Source organism: Tasmannia lanceolata, unplaced genomic scaffold, assembly GCF_043159265.1.
Source record: "Tasmannia lanceolata isolate RefF3 unplaced genomic scaffold, GAP_Taslan_0.1 ptg000008l, whole genome shotgun sequence".
NCBI lineage: Eukaryota > Viridiplantae > Streptophyta > Magnoliopsida > Canellales > Winteraceae > Tasmannia > Tasmannia lanceolata.
The window spans coordinates 15706724-15726063 of NW_027518685.1; the positions used below are offsets into that span (position 1 = coordinate 15706724).

General features: G+C 37.4%; 1 protein-coding gene across 1 annotated transcript; it reads left to right on the forward strand.

Moving 5' to 3' along the window:
* The first annotated feature begins 5510 nt into the window (after positions 1-5510).
* On the forward strand, positions 5511-18214 carry LOC143884545 (bifunctional nuclease 2-like). Its single transcript, XM_077388173.1, has 11 exons — positions 5511-5937; positions 7106-7411; positions 7688-7858; positions 8004-8053; positions 8178-8234; positions 8352-8417; positions 8617-8691; positions 11320-11438; positions 11916-12007; positions 17799-17857; positions 18011-18214. The coding sequence occupies exons 2-10, from the start codon at positions 7114-7116 to the stop codon at positions 17852-17854; spliced, it is 984 nt and encodes a 327-aa protein (XP_077244288.1). The 5' UTR covers positions 5511-5937; positions 7106-7113; the 3' UTR covers positions 17855-17857; positions 18011-18214.
* The last annotated feature ends 1126 nt before the right edge of the window (positions 18215-19340 follow it).

Consider the following 19340-nt stretch of genomic DNA (forward strand, 5'->3'; position numbering starts at 1 on the left):
TCCGTGGTGTACAATGGTGGGGCTGACTCTAATTGGTCCAGAGACATAGGTGGTACACGTGTGTCTGAGACATATATGAAAATTGATATTTCTACCCTTATTTTGATAACTGCACAAGCATCTGTTTAAAAGAGAAGACTGTCATTGTTATTGCAAAGCGGGATTTCGTCCATGTTATGTGTCACATGCACAAGAGACAAGGAAATGAGCTCGATCCTTTTTCACTCCTTACGATTCTTTGTTATAATAGAGGTGTAGTTATCATCTCCCATCTGTGCATAGTTTGTTTGTGTACATGGGAGTTTATATTGAGGTTGTGGACACTAGTTTCCTTCTGAAGTGGACTTATATTTTTCATGTGAATAAAATGGTAAATTCAAAATATTAGAAACAACCAAAACACCTCATGGGAGCAAAATCAGAAGCCAAGAATAATATCATTTCTCAACATTGAGGGAAATAAGGACCATTGGAGGACCCACACAACGAAAAATTGTACTGTTCTACCAAAGAGTACCATCAAATAGCAACAATAAAGGGGAGGCATTCAGCAACCATTATTAAAATGGTTTTTACCATGTTTCTATAAAGCAAGAAAGTCGATAAAATCATGTTAGGAAAACACGGCCCGCAAATTTGATTTCAGATTCTCATCCATCTGTTTCTGCCCGATTATTGTGATGATTTTTTGAAGACATGGCAAATTTACAATGGGCCCCAACAAATGAATGAGTGGGCCCCATTGTTTGGTTTCAACTTTCTATCCCAGCTTATGGTATTAGATAGGTGTGTCAACTGACCCACTTTGGATCGGATCTACCTATGTATATAAGTCACGATCCATTTAAATCCCTTTTTGGTCAGATGGGAGTCAGAATGTTCTTCAGATCTACTTCTAGTGTCTCGGTCATGATCCATTTTAAATTGGACTATTCATTGGAGTGTCCTAGTAGGTCATATTTACATTACACACACTTAAAATTCTAAGAAGAGAGTGAGTGTGAGCTACAACAATGGCGGCGCAGTAGGTTATGGACTTGTCAATGGCTATAGAAGGAAGAGAAGAGGGTGACTTGACACTTTAGAGAGATGAATGACAAATTACTGAAAATAGGAATTGTTCGAAAAATGCATGACTTAATTTTACTATAATTCCCCTGAAATAATACTTAAAGTTATAAAAATATTGGAAGATACTTTCATAAAATAGTATAATAAATTCAGATTTAGGACTGTCCCACAGGTTTTTGTTAGTTGTCTCCGATCATAAATCATTTCGGATCCTATAATAGAAATCCCAAATGACTCCATGGATCCTAATAATATGTCTAGATCTTGTCCGTTTAAGCCTGGATTTGGACCGTCAGGGTCCAGTGACACCCCTAATACTATAGGTTATAATTAATGGAATCAACTTCATGAAAGAATCTCAATCCAAATGTCTTTTTTTTTTGGAAGGGATTTGCTAGGGACCATCGCAGAAGGCATTTTGCGGGCATATGAGAGCAGCCACACGGGCCCAAATTTTGTCTTATTCGTTTAATTCAGTTGAGGTGGCGATATCATCTTTTCTAGTGGTTCTTTTCTATGTAACTCTTCATTTTCTAGTCCCACGTAAAAAATTATGAATTCTACTGAAAAGAGAAGTGCAGAGAAGTGATAGAATATCATAAAGGAATGGTAGAAGATCCACTTCGAGTGTCGATATCATCTTCATTTGCGTACGTTGCTTCTTTGTCTTTGCTCTCCTAAAGCGTCCATAAAAAACTACACGATATGCAATGAAAACTAAGCATATGGGCGGGCCCCATGGACATTGACGTTATATGCATCAAATGTCCTTCTCCTAGGCCACCTTTGAAACCCTTCAATTATTTATTTGTAATCCATATTCCATTGCATTTCTCCTCTTTTTTTTCTCACCACATGTTAGTACTTGAGGCCGTTGATATGATGGGTCATTACTAGGTGACCTAGTGGGTGCAGATTCCACCTCAAAAAAGATCCATCGGCCAGATCTAGACGGTCAATTAATTAAGGGAAATGATTTCAGCACAGTCATTCTTTAATAACTTCACAAACACAGCTTGTTTTTTTCCTTTTTCTAGACTGTGTAAATGCTTTTTGAGAGAAATTATATGATGCCCTGGACCGTCAAGTCCCATGAAAGTGATACCTCAAAAGTACTACCCTTGATATTTGATCCAACAATAGCTTCTTAAAAAAGTGGGCTGTTATTGGATCAAATATCGAAGGTGGTACCATTTTGACGGTACTTGATGGCCGGCACCATATAAAAGCTCCTTTTTGGTAACTATAATAACCCTTGACAGCTCTTTAAATAATAAATGACAAGATGGGTTTGAGCAATTATAACAATATGGTTGTGTTGATATCATTTCCCTTAATTAAATGGCGGTTAGGAAATTATGCCACTGTTTATGGGCAATGTATCAGACTTGTGAAGGTCGGTAAGATCCACCGACATATCACTAAACATGTGGCAAAGGCAAGGTTTAAAATTTCAGTTTCGGTACCAGTTTCGGACCTTGAAATTTCGGTCGAAATCTGGTACTTGACCCAAAACTAATATTTTATTCAATATTAAATTTTGGTAATTTCGGTTGAAATTTCGGTGAAATATTAAATTAATATTAAAAAAACATATTTTTTGGGTCAAATTTCGGGAAAATCGAAATTTCGACCGAAATAAATGACCGTTTCGGTTTTGATGCATTTCGGTGTCGGTCTCCACCGAAATCCGAAATTTCGGTCGAAATTTAAAACCATGGGCAAAGGGTCCACGGTATACAATGGTTGTTTACTTGTTAATCTTCACTGAAAATATGCCACATTTATAATTGTTTGTTTAATTATTTGATTCCTTATAACTATCAATTGAACATGATTAGCTTGAATATTCTAACAGTCGACACATGTAATTAATATTTTCATATTTTCTTCAAATAGATATACTATTCAATTCCATAAAAAAATTCATGCTCTCAAAATCATCATAGCCGTATATGATTACTAGAGATGACAAAATTTATCATTTTATTAAATAATTTCTTTGAGTTTTTGGCTTTTATCGTCTCCAAAGGAATTTTTACCTCTAAAATAAATACATAATTCAATTAGTTATCTAGAATTAAAATTTAGCAACTACTTTTAACAATTTAAATAGTATTTTCAACAAGTATCTAAATGCTACTGAGGTTAAAATCTATTAGATAGTAAACTTTTTTTTATATATTATCAAAATGTTATTTCGAGCAATGTATCGACATGGAGTTTCTTAAAGTTAAAAAACAACTTTGCGAGTCATCAAGTCACAATCAAGCACAATTAGTACTCTAAAGATGATATGGATCCCATAACAAGAGGGTTCCCACCTGGCTTTTATAAAGAGCATGTGGATCATATGGGATTATTTAGTTTCATTTAGTATCATTGAATAAGTTAGTTTCATTTAGAGCTTCTTTTGTTTGCGCCACTTAATTATTGTAGAAAGACATTCTGCGCCTCACTTTTTTAAAAGCGAGAACAGCCGTCTCGTAACAGATTTTGTCTTATTCAATTAATTCACCGGAGGTGGCTTTTCTCTCATGAAAAAGTGCGTTGCAAAATGGCTATATGGTACACTCCAGAAATCATTTCCATAGGATGATCCTAACTCTTTAATCTATAGAGAGACTGTATATTATTGAAATTTGTATAAATCTGAGGGTTAAGATCATCCTATTGAAATAGTTTTTGGAGTAAAACCTATTTACGTTGTAGCCCAAGAAATGCAAAGTCTCAATCACCCGAATGAAGGTCCATAGCAAATCACCAAATATTAATTATTTAGATTTCTTAAATAGAACCCACAAACTAAGGCTATTTAACCATTATTATGAAAATGATAAAAAAAAAAAAAAAAAAACAGGCGTAGAAATTCTGTAACAGGGGGTGGAAATATCATTTCCCATTTCTACTTATCATGCCAAGTTGTATTGAAAGTGATACCCATGAAGGAAAAAAGAAAAAGAAAAAAGGAAAACGAAATATGACCTTATCCGGCCGTCTCGTTGCTGTGTCAATGTTCCACGTGGCATCCGCTGGAGAAGCTTGGATATTTTCGCTACCGGCAATCGCCTCTTTTTACCGCTAGTAACCGGTTTCAGCGGTGAAAATATTCTGTAACCAGTTCTTATCTTAAGGACGGAAATGCTCTTCCCATCATCTAAAATTCAGAAATTATTTAAAAGCAGGCTCGTCTAGGGGTGGCAAAATTGGCCGAACCGAACCGGAACCGAGCCGACACCGAACCGAAAATTCAGTTTTGGTTTGGTTAAACCAAACCAATTCAAAATTCGGTTTGGTTTGGTTTGGTTTGGGGATCAAACCGAACCGAAACCGAATATCTCCAATAATTATGAGCAAGGGGTGGTAAAATTGGCAGAACCGAACCGAAAATTCGATTTTGGTTCGGTTTCGGTTTGGTTTTACCAAACCGATTCAAATTTCGGTTTGGTTCGGTTTGAGGGTCAAACCACCGAAACCGAACCATTGCCACCCCTACGCTCGTCTCATTAACTGAAAATTAGGAACATAACCCATTGTTCGTGCAGGGGCATGTATGTCTTTTCGGTACAATTTCCCAATAAGAGGGTTTAAAATTCAAATTACCATAATGCCCCAAACACATAACTTGTATTTGTATCAAAGTGCAAATCGCCATTTACAGTTGGATGTATCTAAGCCGTCCGATGTAGATAAGAATAATCAGTCAACGAGTGGCATAAGCAGCACCGAGAATACGCGGTTTTACTCACTCTTCTCAGCGAAATTACTAAAATCTCCCCAAGTTCAGCAAAACTAATAATTTGGGGAAAAAAAAATGCTAAAAAAACAATAGCTTTTACTCTTTCCTAACAGCTCCCTTTTTGGATCCAATATGTGCCTGTTTTGAAGTGATCTGATCCATTGATCTGAATTTCTACCACAAGCCCAGCTCATTCCCGATGACCCTACGTTAATTGGATGATCTTCCACCCTTGATCGATCAAGCATCGTTTTGGGGATGATCTTAGCCCCACAAACATTATTGAAATGATATATTGGCTCCTTTTTCTCCCATGGGCCAGCCCATTGTAGTGTAAAAGGGGTAGTCATAAATATAGCACTTCACTTTTGAAAAATTTTGTATCCTATTAATTTACGCATGGGTTGTCCATCTGGCATGAGATCATGATCATGTGGGCCCGGCTCATAGGCACTACAAGATCAACGGTCTCAAATGCACATACATGAGAGGTTAACGAATCCCCCCCAACCTAACATGGATAGAGCAAATAGACCCTCCATCTAAAGCATGAGTACGGCATTCTGCTGAAGAATAAGGCTATTTTCGTCATATTTGCGTGTGTTACTGTGTTACGGAAAAAACATACCCCCGTGTCTTTTTATTCTCTCATTCCCCCTGTTTTTCTGTTCCTCCCATTAGTATCAACTCTAACATTTCACCCTTATCCATCTCTCTCTCTCTCTCTCTCTCTCTCATTTTTATCGGTAATATATTTTCGTGTCGATCGGTTCTATCTTCATATCCGTGCTTTTTACGCGAAATCTGTGTGGTTTTTAAAATTCTAGGGTTTTTTTTTTTTTTGTTCATTCTCTCCTCTGAAACGCTTCTCAAGCTCTCCGCTAGGGTTTTTTTATGCAGATCAGAGAATAAATTCACAGATAGATTGAGATTCGGCTTCTAGCACGCTTCCGATTAGATCCTTGTCGCTGCAAATCGAACTTTCCTTTTTTCGCGATTCAATTTTTCTCAGCTTTTCTGAGGAATTTGTGATATCTCATAAATTCGACTGGATTGCAAAGGAATTAGCAGATCGCGAGTGAGGTTTTCTGTGATTTTCTGGAGATTGAGCTTTTGAAGGGCTTAGGGTATGAGGATTTAGTATTTCTTAATGTTTTTCGTTGTTGATATCTTACAAAACTGCTTTTTAGTTTCTAGAAGGTCATGATCTCTGTGATTTTCCTTTTCTGCTGCAAATCTGTTAAGAAATCCTGTCTGGTTTGTTATTCTGTTGAAACATATAGTGCTGTTGTAAAGGTAGCTCTATTTCCATGTTTTCTTTGTGATTTTTGCCTCTAACTCATTGTTCTTGCAATTTCTATATAATTTACTTGCAATTTTGTGTAGATTACTTGAATTCCTTGAGTCCTGGCTTGGAGAAGGTTTTGGTGTCTGATCTTTTTTCATTCTCTGGCAAAATATAGAAATTATGTGGATTTATTGATATTAGGCTTATCAAATATACCGATAGCTGATATCTTTTTCATTGTTAGGCAAAAAACTCTATTTGGTTTTTAAGTATTTTTCTTGTAGCAAGGAGTTATATAATCATAGATGTCTCAGACTTTTGTACTTGAGCTCCTTGCATTTGCACTGGTATGTACTTTTGTGTGAAGTTAATAAAGGTCGTAGCGTAGTTTCTGCATTATGTTTATGATTTTCTGTCCATGGACTGAAAAGCTGATTGGTTTTATGTAATGTTTTGTTATATCCAACGAGATAGTCCTTTCAGTAATAAGCATGGTTTCAATACTCCACTGCGTCATCGTTGACTCACCTGAGTTCTTTTCAAAGTATGTGTTTTGCCCTATAAACTCAATCAAAATTATTTTGGCTATACTGAGTTATGACCGCATCAACTGATTATTCAGCGGCATCAATTGAGTACTTGATCATGCTGCGCTGAGTCGACTAGGATTTGCTTTGGATTCATTTTGGCCCGCAACCACATTTTGAAACTTTGCTATTAAGTGTTATATTCGCGAGTCTTTGCATTGTATATGTTTGGCAATCCAAGAATCTATAAACCAGTTATTCTCCACAGTCATTTGATTTGGTGGTAAATCCGGTAATGTTTGGCAATCTGGATATTGTGATCATGAATTTTGTTCCTGGCTCTTTTTCTCTCTTTCCCATTCTGTTTCTAACATTAATTTCCCGCTTTCCTGTACTCTTGATTGAATTCAAATCTACTCCTTTTTATTACTATTGGCTGGACCTTATCCTTTTCTTCATTTTATTTTGTCATCATTGAAGGAGGTGAGATGGGAACTCTACAAGGACCAGTTATCTGCCCCACTGTCCGTGCGAAACAAGTAGGAATTTCTATGCTTCCAGTGAATGGGCCTTCCATGAAGGCTAGGATTCTTAGAAGTGAAATTTGGGGATCTAGAGGGAGCTGCCGAGCCCGAGCAAAGGTCAAGGGTTTATCTCCTAAACCTGCTGGAATGGATAGGGCTGTTCGGTGTAGTTTCAGTTCCTCGTCAAACGGTAACGGCAGCATGGCAGAGAATTTCAGCGAGAAGGACGAAGATTATGTGAACTCCAGTGTGGTGGAAGCTGGTATGCTTGTGTGCTCTTACACTTGGATCTCTTGAAGGCATGGATTTCCTTTTCATTGATTAAATATTCATGTGCTATTGTGGAACTTTCCTCGTGTCATTTGGTAGATTTTTCATTGTCATGGATTTTGATGCACCTCATTTATTATTGATCTACCAACCTGCTATAGGATGTTGCATTGGTTTGAATGTAAGTATTCTGGTTCTGAAATTATAGAACAGGGTGTGACTGTCATAGATGACGTGCGTGGTGTATTTGCATTATTTACCTATGCAGTTGAGGTGAAAAGTGGTTCAGATGGTTTCCTGATTAAAATGCGAGATGGTAGGCATTTAAGATGTGTTCATAACAATCCTCAGGGAGGACACCTGCCAGATTATGCTCCTCATCCCGCTATTGTGCTGAAGATGGAGGATGGAAGTGATCTTCTTCTTCCAATCATTGTGTGTACGTATATATTTTGGGATTTGGTCTTTGTTTAGCTGTTTCAGAAAGAAATTAATGCTGTTGTACTTGGGATGCCAACAACTTAAATCATTTTGTTTATGTTTCAAAAATCTTTCTGACAAGTGATTGTCCATTTTAATTGCAGTGGAGATGCCAAGTGTGTTGCTCATGGCTGCAGTACGCAATGTTCAAATTGTATGGCTTTAGTCCTTTAGTTGTCTCATTAATCCCTGCTAGTTAGCTTTTATTTGGTTATTTGCTGGCTTCTATTATGAATGGTACTTTCAGATGAGTATTAAACATTGAATTTGTGTCTCAGGCTAGGCCCACTTTATATCAAACAATCAAGGAGATGATTGATAAGATGGGATATGTTGTAAGTCTTTTAGGAATTTGACCTACTCTCATCAGTGGCATAACTCCTCTTGTAAAATTTCGGTTTATCTTCAAACTGGGATATATACATTTCATTTATATCCCTCTTCTCATGCAGGTGCAGCTTGTTCGAGTAACCAAAAGAGTTCATGAGGCGTACTTCGCAGAATTATACCTTGCAGAGGTAAGTGCTTACTTCCCTTGGAAAGTACTAAGCATTTTCTCCCCTGCTTTACTCCTTTCTCTGTCATTAATAAATTTTGTTATGTGTCGGAAAAAATTTTCTGCATTCTCCCTTCATTTAATAGTTAACTAATCTACGCAATGGTTGATTGATAATTTAAATGGAAAAAGTGGCTTGCTGTTAACTTTATTTTATACAGGCTGGTGATGAGAAAAAGATATTCAGCTTTGATCTCCGACCTTCAGATGCCATTAATATTGCAGTGAGATGCAAGGTATTTCTTTTGCCGCCTCCCTTAATGTTGCATCTGGTAATGAGGTCACATTCTGTAACCTTTTTTGGCATCGCTTCTGCTCTTTTTCGTTTCGGAGAGCAGAAGCAGTTGAAGAACACACCCTAAATGACAATGTTGATATGTCTAGAGTAAATGCAAATGTCTACACAATGCTTTCCTACATGTTATCATATATACTGGTATAGAGCCATTCAAACAGAGATGGAGATCCCTCCCCCCCCACCCCCTGGGCGCGCGTGCGGAAATTTGGTTTAGCGTTTTTTTAATCATAAAGTCCCTGGCACCTAAATTAATGCTCCCCTCTTTTTCTTTTTCTTTTTTGTAGTAATTCGGTGTAGCATTTTTTTTTTTTTTGGTAAAGTCTCTGCCACCAAAATAATTTTAGCTCTTCATTCCAGTTTTGGCAACGAAAAACACTTCTAAAACATGATCACTATCATTCCTGTTGAAAGGGAAGACAAATTAGGAACTCCAAGAACAACAAACGACCGAAAAAAAAGGTGAGAAATGTCCATCAAACAAGCTTCTTTGTGTTCATACTTTTCTCAGGAGGATGGCAATTTGCTCTAGTTATTTAGCCACTGGAGAGCAATCTCAGATTTGGCAACAACGAAAGTTGGGATGTTGCCACAGCTGCTATCAGAAAGCGATGCCAGGGTTTTCTGCAGTATCCCGGTGGGGGATAACACCGGTCTGGTTGGGCCCCTTGACCCAACCATCGTTCATCAGATTATGACCACCACAAGAGCTTAATTACTACTACTGCAACCCCAGTTTGGGAAAGCACTTATTTTTCAATCCCTTGAAAATTTCCGAAAGGACAAATCTAGAAAATGCATGCTTTCTTAATTTGGCTGAGAACCACCTTTTATCTTAATCTAGAAAATGCATGCTTTCAGGAGCGACTATTTGTTGTTCCTAAAAACCAAGTAGGAAAAGCAAATTAAAATCTGAATATAAAAAGTTGGTTTTTCTAAAAGCAGGGAGCCACAATATTTAGAAAAGCAGCTGCTTTTCATTTCCAATTTTTAGATGCATTAGACATTCCTGGTTTTCCTTTCTAATTTTGAGAAATGACAATTAGAAAGCGTGGATCATTCCTGTTTATTTTTTTCTAAAAAATTATTTTTTAATTATTTTTAAAATCCCGTACTTTTCTATAACCATTAGCCCATATTTCATAAATTTCCAATATGTCACTCCTAAATTTACTCAGAATGGCATTTTAATAATTTTTAAAATCCCGTACTTTTCTATAAGCATTAGCCCATATTTCATAAATTTCCAATATGTCACTCCTAAATCTACTCAGAATGGCATAAGCATAAGACGATCCACAGAAAACATTAAGAAAGTTGTGACCCCTAGAAAATTCACAAGAAAATAAACAAGAGTACCAATATATGGTTCTACGTTGATGCCGGCAATAGCGCTTTTAGAGAAATTTATTTTTAATCCCGATGCAATCTCGAACCACCTAAAGACCCTCTTTGAATTAGCAATGGTCGGTCCATCTTCCTCTAAGAGTACCAATGTATCATCGACAAATTTAAGGTGAGTGACCGTTTGGGAGTTTCTACTCAGTTTTAGGCCCTTAGTATATACCCCTTTATCTCCGCTTTTGATATAGTAAACTAAGTGCTTCCACGACCATGATGAATAAGTATGGTGATAAGGGGTCCCCCTGTCTCAAGCCCATTGAACTCCCAAAATAAACAACCGGGGATCCATTAAGGACTATGGAAAAAGAAGCCGAAGATATGCAAGACATCATCCATCTTCTCCATTTTTGGGCAAAAGTCTATCATTTCTTGAATGAAATCAAGTACCTTCCAATTGACATGATCGTTGGCCTTTTCTAAGTCAATTCTAGCAATAAGTCCTCTTTGACCCTCCCTCTTCAAGGTATTAAGGACTTCATTTGCAATGAGTATACCATCTAAGATTTGCCCATCATCGACAAAAGCCCCTTGGAATTTTGAACTGATATCACCTATGACTCCTTTTAATCTTCTTGCAAGTACCTTAGCCAAGAGCTTATACAAGCTATGAACAAGGCTAACCGGTCTGAAATCCTTGAGATCAATGACACCTTTTTTGGGAATAAGAGTGATAAAAGTGGTATTAGCTTCCTTGTTTATCATACCTCTCTCATGAAATTCATGTATGAAAGCAATCATCCCAAATCATGAGTGCTTGTCAGCACCTTCTTATGAAATTCACAACAGCATCAGTTTTTTATTTTTTATATTTTGAATGGCACAACAGCATCTGTTATTATTCGTAGTCGCATCCTATTTTCCTCCCCAATCTTTCTTACTTTCGTACGCTATAGTTGGCCATATAGACTGTATAACGGTATAACCAACAGAAAATACATTATCAGACATGATAAAATATTGGATACATGTTTGTGTATGCATTTCCATGTGGTATCTAAATAATGTATGTTATAGTGATAGTCAGTTTATTCATGGGTTCTTATTTGTGTTGTGCATATAGCATGGTTAAACTGGAGCATACAAATGGATATTTCTTTCTTTCTTTCGTATTATTACAGTTCATTTTTCTTCTTTAATGGATTCTGATCTTTGTAAACCATTGCAGGTGCCCATTCAAGTTAACAAACATCTTGCTTACAGTGATGGAATGCGAGTTATCGAACCTGTAAAGCATGCGATCGAGGTCCCTCTGTCAAGTGGCTTGCTGTTCACAGAACAAGACAGGTAGAATGAAGAATCTCTTTCCAAGGGAATCACCATTTATACTGTCACAGTTAGGCCCTGTTTGTTTTGGATTTTGGAACCGATTGTGAGTCCAAAACTGATTATTGGGCTCAAAATTAAATGTAGGATGCTCAAAAAAAAATGTGAAATGCAATACATTTTGGATCACACATGCATAAATGTTAATTCAGAGAATCTTACATTTGTCTTTCTTGTTTTTGTTCAGCTCACTTATATTCTTTCGTCATACTTTTAGTGCCAATCCACTTATCATGTTGCACTTTTTTCACACTTTATTTCTTATACATAATACATCTAAGATACTGCGACAATCATTAATCGATTGTATGGACATGTGGTCTGCTACATTCATATTGGCCATCTGTCCATATTCGACACTTTAAATGTGAGTTGTGTAAGTGACGCTCTGTTCTAACTACAAGAGAAGGATTTCATGCAACTTTGCAATCCATGCAGGCCTGATGGTCATCCATGTGTCGAAACCAAAGAATTTGATCTAGTTCGTAACATGCTGCTTGCCGCTGTTGAAGAACGGTACGGAGATGCAGGTAAGTTTCCTTTTTATATGTTGCTCGCATATTTTGTTTCTACTAGTTAGTCAAAACAGTGGCAACACTTCTGAATTGTGCTTATTATAAAGTGGTTTAAAATCTCGAATAAAGCTATATAAAAAGGGCACTCATATATTTTCAAGAATTGTTATTGACATGTATTTGTCATTGGTATTGGATGACATTGGTATTAAACATCGCGAGGCTTATTAGGGGAAAAGTTTGTAATTATTATTAATGGGTGTTCAATCAATTCTTTTAATGTTGTTGTCATGTATTTTATCTAGATTTCTTTTCTTTATCGTGTGATTTTTATGAACTATTGATGCGATTTAGTATTAGTATTATTTGTTGAATAGATAGATTTAGTTTCTTTTATTTACACTTTATTTCTTGATTTAATAATCCTACATGTAGGGGTTGTCCACATCAACCATGGCCCACCACTTATTTCACTTAAACCCTTTAAAATCATTTCTTAAATCCTATTGGCTAAAATCTTCAGCCCACCTCTTAACTAACTCCCCTCTATATAAATACCTATCACACCCTCCCCCCAAACAAAAGAAAACCCAAGTATTGGAAAACGAAAAAGAATTCCCGTTGGGCGTCTCTCTCTCTCTCCCTCTCTCTCCTCTCCCCCTTTCACTCAACCTTTCCCCCCTCCTTGTGGCTGATCAACATCTACCTCCCTTCTCTTTGCCCTTCTTTCCCTTTCCACCTCCCTAGTCTATTACCCCTTCTTCGTTTTCTCCCTTATTACATCTTACATCTGTTCCCTTTTCTCTCTTCTAACATCCTACATTCATTTCCTTTCCCCCTTCTTATTTTCTTCATTCTTTTGGCCTCTTTCCACCCCCACTTCCCGATTAGGTTATAAACCTTTTGCTTTCCCTCCTTTTCTTCCTTATATTTGTTTCTCACCTTATCTCTTTACCTTTCTCAGCTGGGTTTATAAATCGTTCTCCCTTTTCCTTATCATTCTCCCCCTTTATCTTCTATCTACCTTTTCTTTATTTTGATTCCCTATACTTTTCTTGATCTTGTTCTTAATCTTTTGTTGGATCTTGATTTTCTTTTCTTCATAACTATCTTGATCTTTCTTTCCTTCATCTCTCTTTTTCATCGACCCTTCCTTTCCTTACTAGCTTTCTCTTTCTCCTCTCAACCATTACCTGCAGCAATGAGATTCAAAATCCGCAGCGATTGATCGACCAGCTTTCACAGATGATATTCCTCCATCCAGCTTCAAAACAGATTTTTCAGCAAATGATCAAAAGCACGAAACCCTTCACATCACTCCCAGGTATATATATCATATTCTATTCATTTTAGCAGGCGGCCCCCGTATCCCCTACGTCCTAAACCTTTCCCATTGGATTTACAGTTTTATTTCTGTGATCAGCGTACCCTTATCATCCTTAACACCCATATCCATATCATATTATAACCCATTATTTTCTTACCTATGTTGGATATCATTTGGGCCATGGGTAGACTTTAATAGATCTTAGTGCTATGATAGATTTTTAATTGAGATCTAATTTTATTTCCCCATTAGTTATTGTTTCCCTTTGGACTTATTGTATGAACTTGCCTTGAGTTGTTTACTTTCTTTTTGATGAATGAAATTAAAAGCTTAGAACCTTCCCCCTAAGTGTTGGGTAAAAATCTAGTTCGAGTCTCCCTTAGTTATATGCTTTCAGTGGTTCATCTAGCGCTGTCCGTGTGTTTGGTAAATTTTCTGATAGAGTCCATATTAGTGATTTTGTCTATTAAGGGATATTTAGATAGTATGTGTGTTTCTTAATGCTACCCCTATAGGTGTCAGTTACCTCGTGCTGCGTCCTTCTATTCTTATTTTGGTGTCTTAATATCTTTTTAGAATTCGTAGGGTTCTCCTCCATGTCAAATTCTCCACTTTCAATCATTGCTTACAGGGCTAATGCTCCACGTCAGGGGCAAGGACAAGTCCAACCCCAAGTAGCCCGGCAACTATGTACTCAGGCTACGTTCTGCCAACACTTGGACATGCTATTCGAGATTAGAGTTGCCCTTAATTGCATTAGCAAACATATTGGGCTTTCAACTATTATAAATCATGTGACCGGTCGTGTGAACCCATCTTCCTCGACCAATACCACGAGACCATTTGTAGGTTCCACGGAACACATGCCGTGGACTTGTAAGACCCAAAGCTCACTGTATGACCTCCAAATGTTTTTTAAGTGCGGTGAATCGATTCACAGATCGTCCGATTGTTTCCGTAGGACATTCGATCCTCAAACTAACCTCTAGCAAAACGAGTAAATAATGAGGATGGAACTGACACTGAAGAAGGAAACGATCTCAATTCTAAAAGTGCTCCACATGAGGGGATGAATAAGCAATCTTGTGAAGGCGAGGACGATGAAACCGTACTTGATGGGGATCATCTGGGGACAACTTCTGTACATCTCCATTAAAATTGAAACTTCTAAACTGTCATATATTCTCCTATAGTCCGGGATTTTATGAGATTTGAGTCCAACATTGTTATTATTAATAGATTCTCTGATGTGGCTCCTTTCATATTGATTTGTTTAGCGAGGATCTCTGTTGTATCTCTTTTCGGTTGTATTTCAATTTGACACCACATACTACTCCCAAGCAGATGACCATGCGGAAGTAATATGTCAACTGAGGGCATTTGTTGAAGTGCTTAGCTAGTGAGGAACACCAGCAATGGAACTTAATTTTGCCCATAACAAAGTTTACTTGCTATAGTTCTATTACCCATTCCTTTGAGACCATTCGTGGACATCCCCTTCTTCCACCTCTTAGATCATGCCCCTATGCTCTTTCCTAGGGAAGCCCAGTGCCAAGGTTGATGCTTCAGTCTACTAAATCGACGTAGTATACAAAGAGGTGTTAGAGATATTGCAACTGAGTATTGAGAACGAAGTAGTCGCTCATCGGCATCATGGTGATCACTTTCTATGTCATGGGTTCTAGTGGCCACGTTCCTTCGATGAGATCGGTTAGCAATTGAAATCGCTCATCTTATATGCCTTGGAGATATGCCTGACCTTATCATCATCGCTTTATTACCTTCTGGAGTTTATGACATGGACGTTCGGACGATGTAAATCTAGAGAGGATTTTGTTAGAGATACCTAGTCCGTTGGCAAGGACATCCTCTGATCAAGTATTCGTGCCGTGACTCTTTTGGATCGGTCCTTTGGGCTTTTTATGGTCCTATTGGGAATTGTGATGCGAATGAGGCGGAGGTTAGGGCAGCATACATGGGGATCAAAAGGCTGGACAGGGACATTATTGATAAAGTGATAGTGGAAGGAGATTCAAAAAATGTGGTTAGATGGCTTAGTGGGTAGAAATCTACTGCATGGAGATTCTCTCCTTATTTTGATCAGATTCATGACATCACTCTTGGCTCATCCTTTGTCTTCACTCACGTTAGAAGATCAGCTAATAGTGAAGCGGATAGATTAGCAAGGGATGGTGCAAGGAAACACCGGATGTTGAGTGGTTTGATTTCCTCCCGCCATGACCTGATTAGATATATTATTGATTGTATTTTCTTTTTTTCTTTGTATCTTTTGCCGGACTACTTCGGTCTTCCTTTCTATTTGAATGAAATTTGCAACCATTCAAAAAAAAAAAAAAAAAAACTTCTCGAGGACATGTTTTCAGGTGTTGCAGGTTTATACTCGATGCAGTAACTGGTGTTATTTAGTCCCTGTTCATTTGAGATTGTGACAACCGATTATGAGCCCCAAACCTATTATTGGGCTCTGAATTTCATTTAATTTTGAGTTTAATAATAGGTTTGGGGCTCACAGTCATTTGTCACAATCTCAAACGAACAGGCCCTTAGTATTAGGATTATTTGTTTCATGTATAAATTTAGTTGTTTTTTCCTTTTTTTTTAGGCTTTATTTAGACTTATATTTCATGATTTAGTAATCCTAGTCTCCTTGATGTGGGGGATGTCAACATCAACCTAGGACCCCACATATTCCCCTTTTACTTATAGTTCATACCATTTCCCCTTACTTATAGCCCCATGGCCCACCGCTTATTGTACTTAAACCTTTTAAAATCATTTCTTAAATCCTACTGGCTAAAACCTTTGGTCCACCACTTAAGTAACCCTCCATGCAAAACTCTGGTACCCCCTACTCTCCAAAAAAAAAACCCAGGTCTTGGAAAATGAAATAGAACCTCTATCTCGGTTAGGTTTATAAATCATTCCTCCTTTTCTTCCTTTTGTACTTCCTACATTCATTTCTCTCATTTTCTCACTTTTCCTTTTTTTTTTATAAATATTTTATCTTTTTTCCCCTTATGTTTCTCACCATTGATATTCTTTCTTCCTTTTTGTGATCTTGATCTTTCCTAGATCTTGATCTCCTTTTCTTTTCGTAAGCTTTACTAGATCTTGATCTTTTCTTGATTTTGATCTTTTTTGTATCTTGATCTTCATTTCTCTTCCCGATCATGATCTCTCTTATCTTGATCATTCTCTCCTTCATCTCTTCCTATCTTGACTAAGATCAATCATTCTTTCCCTCACTCTTGTTTTCTCTATTTCTTCTCTTGGCCACAACAGACAATGAAAGTCATGTCACTCCTAAGTATGAATCATACTCTATTTATTTTAGCAGCCTACCCTCATATCCCCTACCATCTACACCTTTCCCATCAGATTTACACCTTTACTTTCCGCAATCAGCCCTACCCTTGTCACCGGTAATACCCTACCAAGATCGTATTATCACTCATTATTTTCTCATTTCTATTGTTTAATTTCTATTTGATCAATGAAATCCAAAGCTTAGAATTTTTACAAGAACTATGACTGATTTGATTATTGTAACCTGATTAATCTGATTTTGGAATGCATGTTGTTTTACTGAAATTAACTAATTTTATGGTCCTAAATTCCCCGAAGTTCAGTTGTGAGCCCTAGGTGTGCACCGATTATCTTAAATGTTATTATTAGTATAAATGGCTGGTGTCTTAGCACATTGGTGTCTTACGGAGAACCACATGTCATCTCCAAGCAGTAAATTTATATGTTATTTTAGACCCATTTCACACATAATGCGATTTCATTCTCTCATTAATGGTGAGAGAAAATTGTAATGGATCACTTCACCACTAAGTATACTATGGAGTTAGTTTTATTGTCTCTGCTAACATGGGTGAGTTATTTTGGACTTGATGGAAAATGAAAGCCAGCTGTTCTATAGTCGTCATCTTCTGGAATTTGTGAATATATCTGAAATCAAGTGATTAAATTCTCAAGAAATGACACAAATTAGGGTCGCTGGAATGTTATATTTCTTTTCCCTTTGTTCTTTTGAGTACATTTTCTTTGTGACTGGCAGTTGATGTATTCTGAAATGTCTGGATTTTGTCAAAACCATAAAGCTACTCTTCAAAAGCACCCATACGGTAAAGGTTTGTTTTTAATAGAAATAAAAAATGCTATAAAACTCTAAATCTGTTGCACCAGCGACTCAACCTGTTCTTGATTCAGGTTTGAATGAAGGATTTTACTTTGTTTTTATAAGAAATAAGAAAATATGGCTTGTTAAGGCAAAATTACTGCATAAGCTCACAAAGCTCCATTTAGCACCCTACTCAGTAGGGGCTCTGGCACCCATCAAACCTAGCAAAGTTTCAAGTTTAAAAGCCGTTAATTCCAGTTGGTTTCTCATCTATTTATACTCAGTAAACTTGAATCATGAAAAATCCCATCTTTTGCAATGTTGTGATCCAGCTCAATGGAGGGACAAGCTCTCCCAATTCCGATCCAAGAAAAAGAACTTCCAATGACAGGTATCAATGTGCTCCTTTCTTCCTTGTTTTTTTTTTTCCTGTTGGCTAGAAATGAAATGTTGACCTTGATATTGTGACCCTTATGTACAAATGGTTTAGGCACATTATCGAACCCTGTTTTCTCACTAGAAAATACTCCTTTTTTTTTTGCAGTCACAAAATGTACATAGAAGCTGCTATTCAATCCGGATGAGGTCAGCCTTTAGTAGTCGTATATTTGTCTACTTGTAACTATATTATATGCTTGTGAATATCTGTATAGACTAAAATAACTATATAATGTCACCTTGGATCATGGGTGGCCTCTTTTCGCTTCTGTTGATTCCATCAGACTTATTAATCAGTATGTTTGTTGCCCATCTTGAAATAGAATGTCAGCATTGCTTCTTAAAATTTGGACACAAAGGCCATGTCTGGCAACCGTGAAACCTTTTTTTTCATGGAATATTAGTTTACCAAGTGGTGGGTGAGGGGTAGGGAGAGTGGGAAAGGGAGACTCCAATATCATCTTGGGCTATTGCATAGGAGTTAGTTAATTACAAATCTACTCGGCTCCTCTCTTCAGATTAGTATAATAATAGGACTCTACTGAAACTATCCAATTCAGATCCAAGAGTCTATTCTTCCTATTTTGGTTTGTTGTATTGGACCTGCCTATGTCGCTTGGACTAGTTTGGGTGTAGCTTTCTTTGGGCCTCAACTCGTTCATCTCTCTCCTCTCTTCTGTCTTCTCTCTTCTCTCCTCTCTCTTCATTCAATTCTGCTTTCCCAGCAAAAAAAAAAAAAAAAAAAGTAAAAGAAAGTAATGCTTGCGAAACCAAGAGAAACCGAGCGGGTAACTGAACAAATGGGTTCTCGGCACAGCATCGCAAGTGATTTAAGCCAGCCCTTCGGTTTAGGAAAATAACAAAATATAGATTTATTTTGTGCACTTGGCACATTCTCATTGATGGTCTCTCCCATCGGTCTTAGTCCCGGTTACCATATCATTTTCCAAAGAAAATAATAGTATGAATATTTTTTGAGAAATGGCAGACATTGTATTTGGATAATGCTAGAAAGACAGGTGGCTGTTCAGGAGACATTTGTTGTGTCCTGCTTGCTATGGACGATCCGTCGGTCTGATCGGCTCATAACAAGGCTTTTCATGGCCTATACTTCAAAGATTCTGCAAAGATGTGGAGGCATGAAAAAGGCAACTGAAGAGCGTTGCAGTAAAGCCCACCTTCTCACCTTGTAACATGATCATGGAACCTATCGGAAGAGGGTAGCTCTTCTGCAGAGTCAATCTCGGGTCCTAGGCCCTAATCTAGGTGGTGACTCTGTCAAACACTGGAATAGTTGATATTCCTCCCATTTTGGCTGAGAGAGCCCCCTCTTCTCTAGGGGACCAACCGACGGGCACCTGCATCAATGACTGGAACCCTAAAACAAAAGAGTAGGGTATTTGATAGGCACCTACACCACCGCCTGGATACCGAAA

Coding starts and splice junctions, on each gene's coding strand:
- LOC143884545 (XM_077388173.1), top strand. CDS start 7,114: ATGGGAACTCTACAAGGACCAGTTATCTGCCCCACTGTCCGTGCGAAA. Junction 7,859..8,003: donor TCTTCTTCCAATCATTGTGT/GTACGTATATAT, acceptor TTTTAATTGCAG/TGGAGATGCCAAGTGTGTTG. Junction 12,008..17,798: donor AGAACGGTACGGAGATGCAG/GTAAGTTTCCTT, acceptor GTTGTGATCCAG/CTCAATGGAGGGACAAGCTC.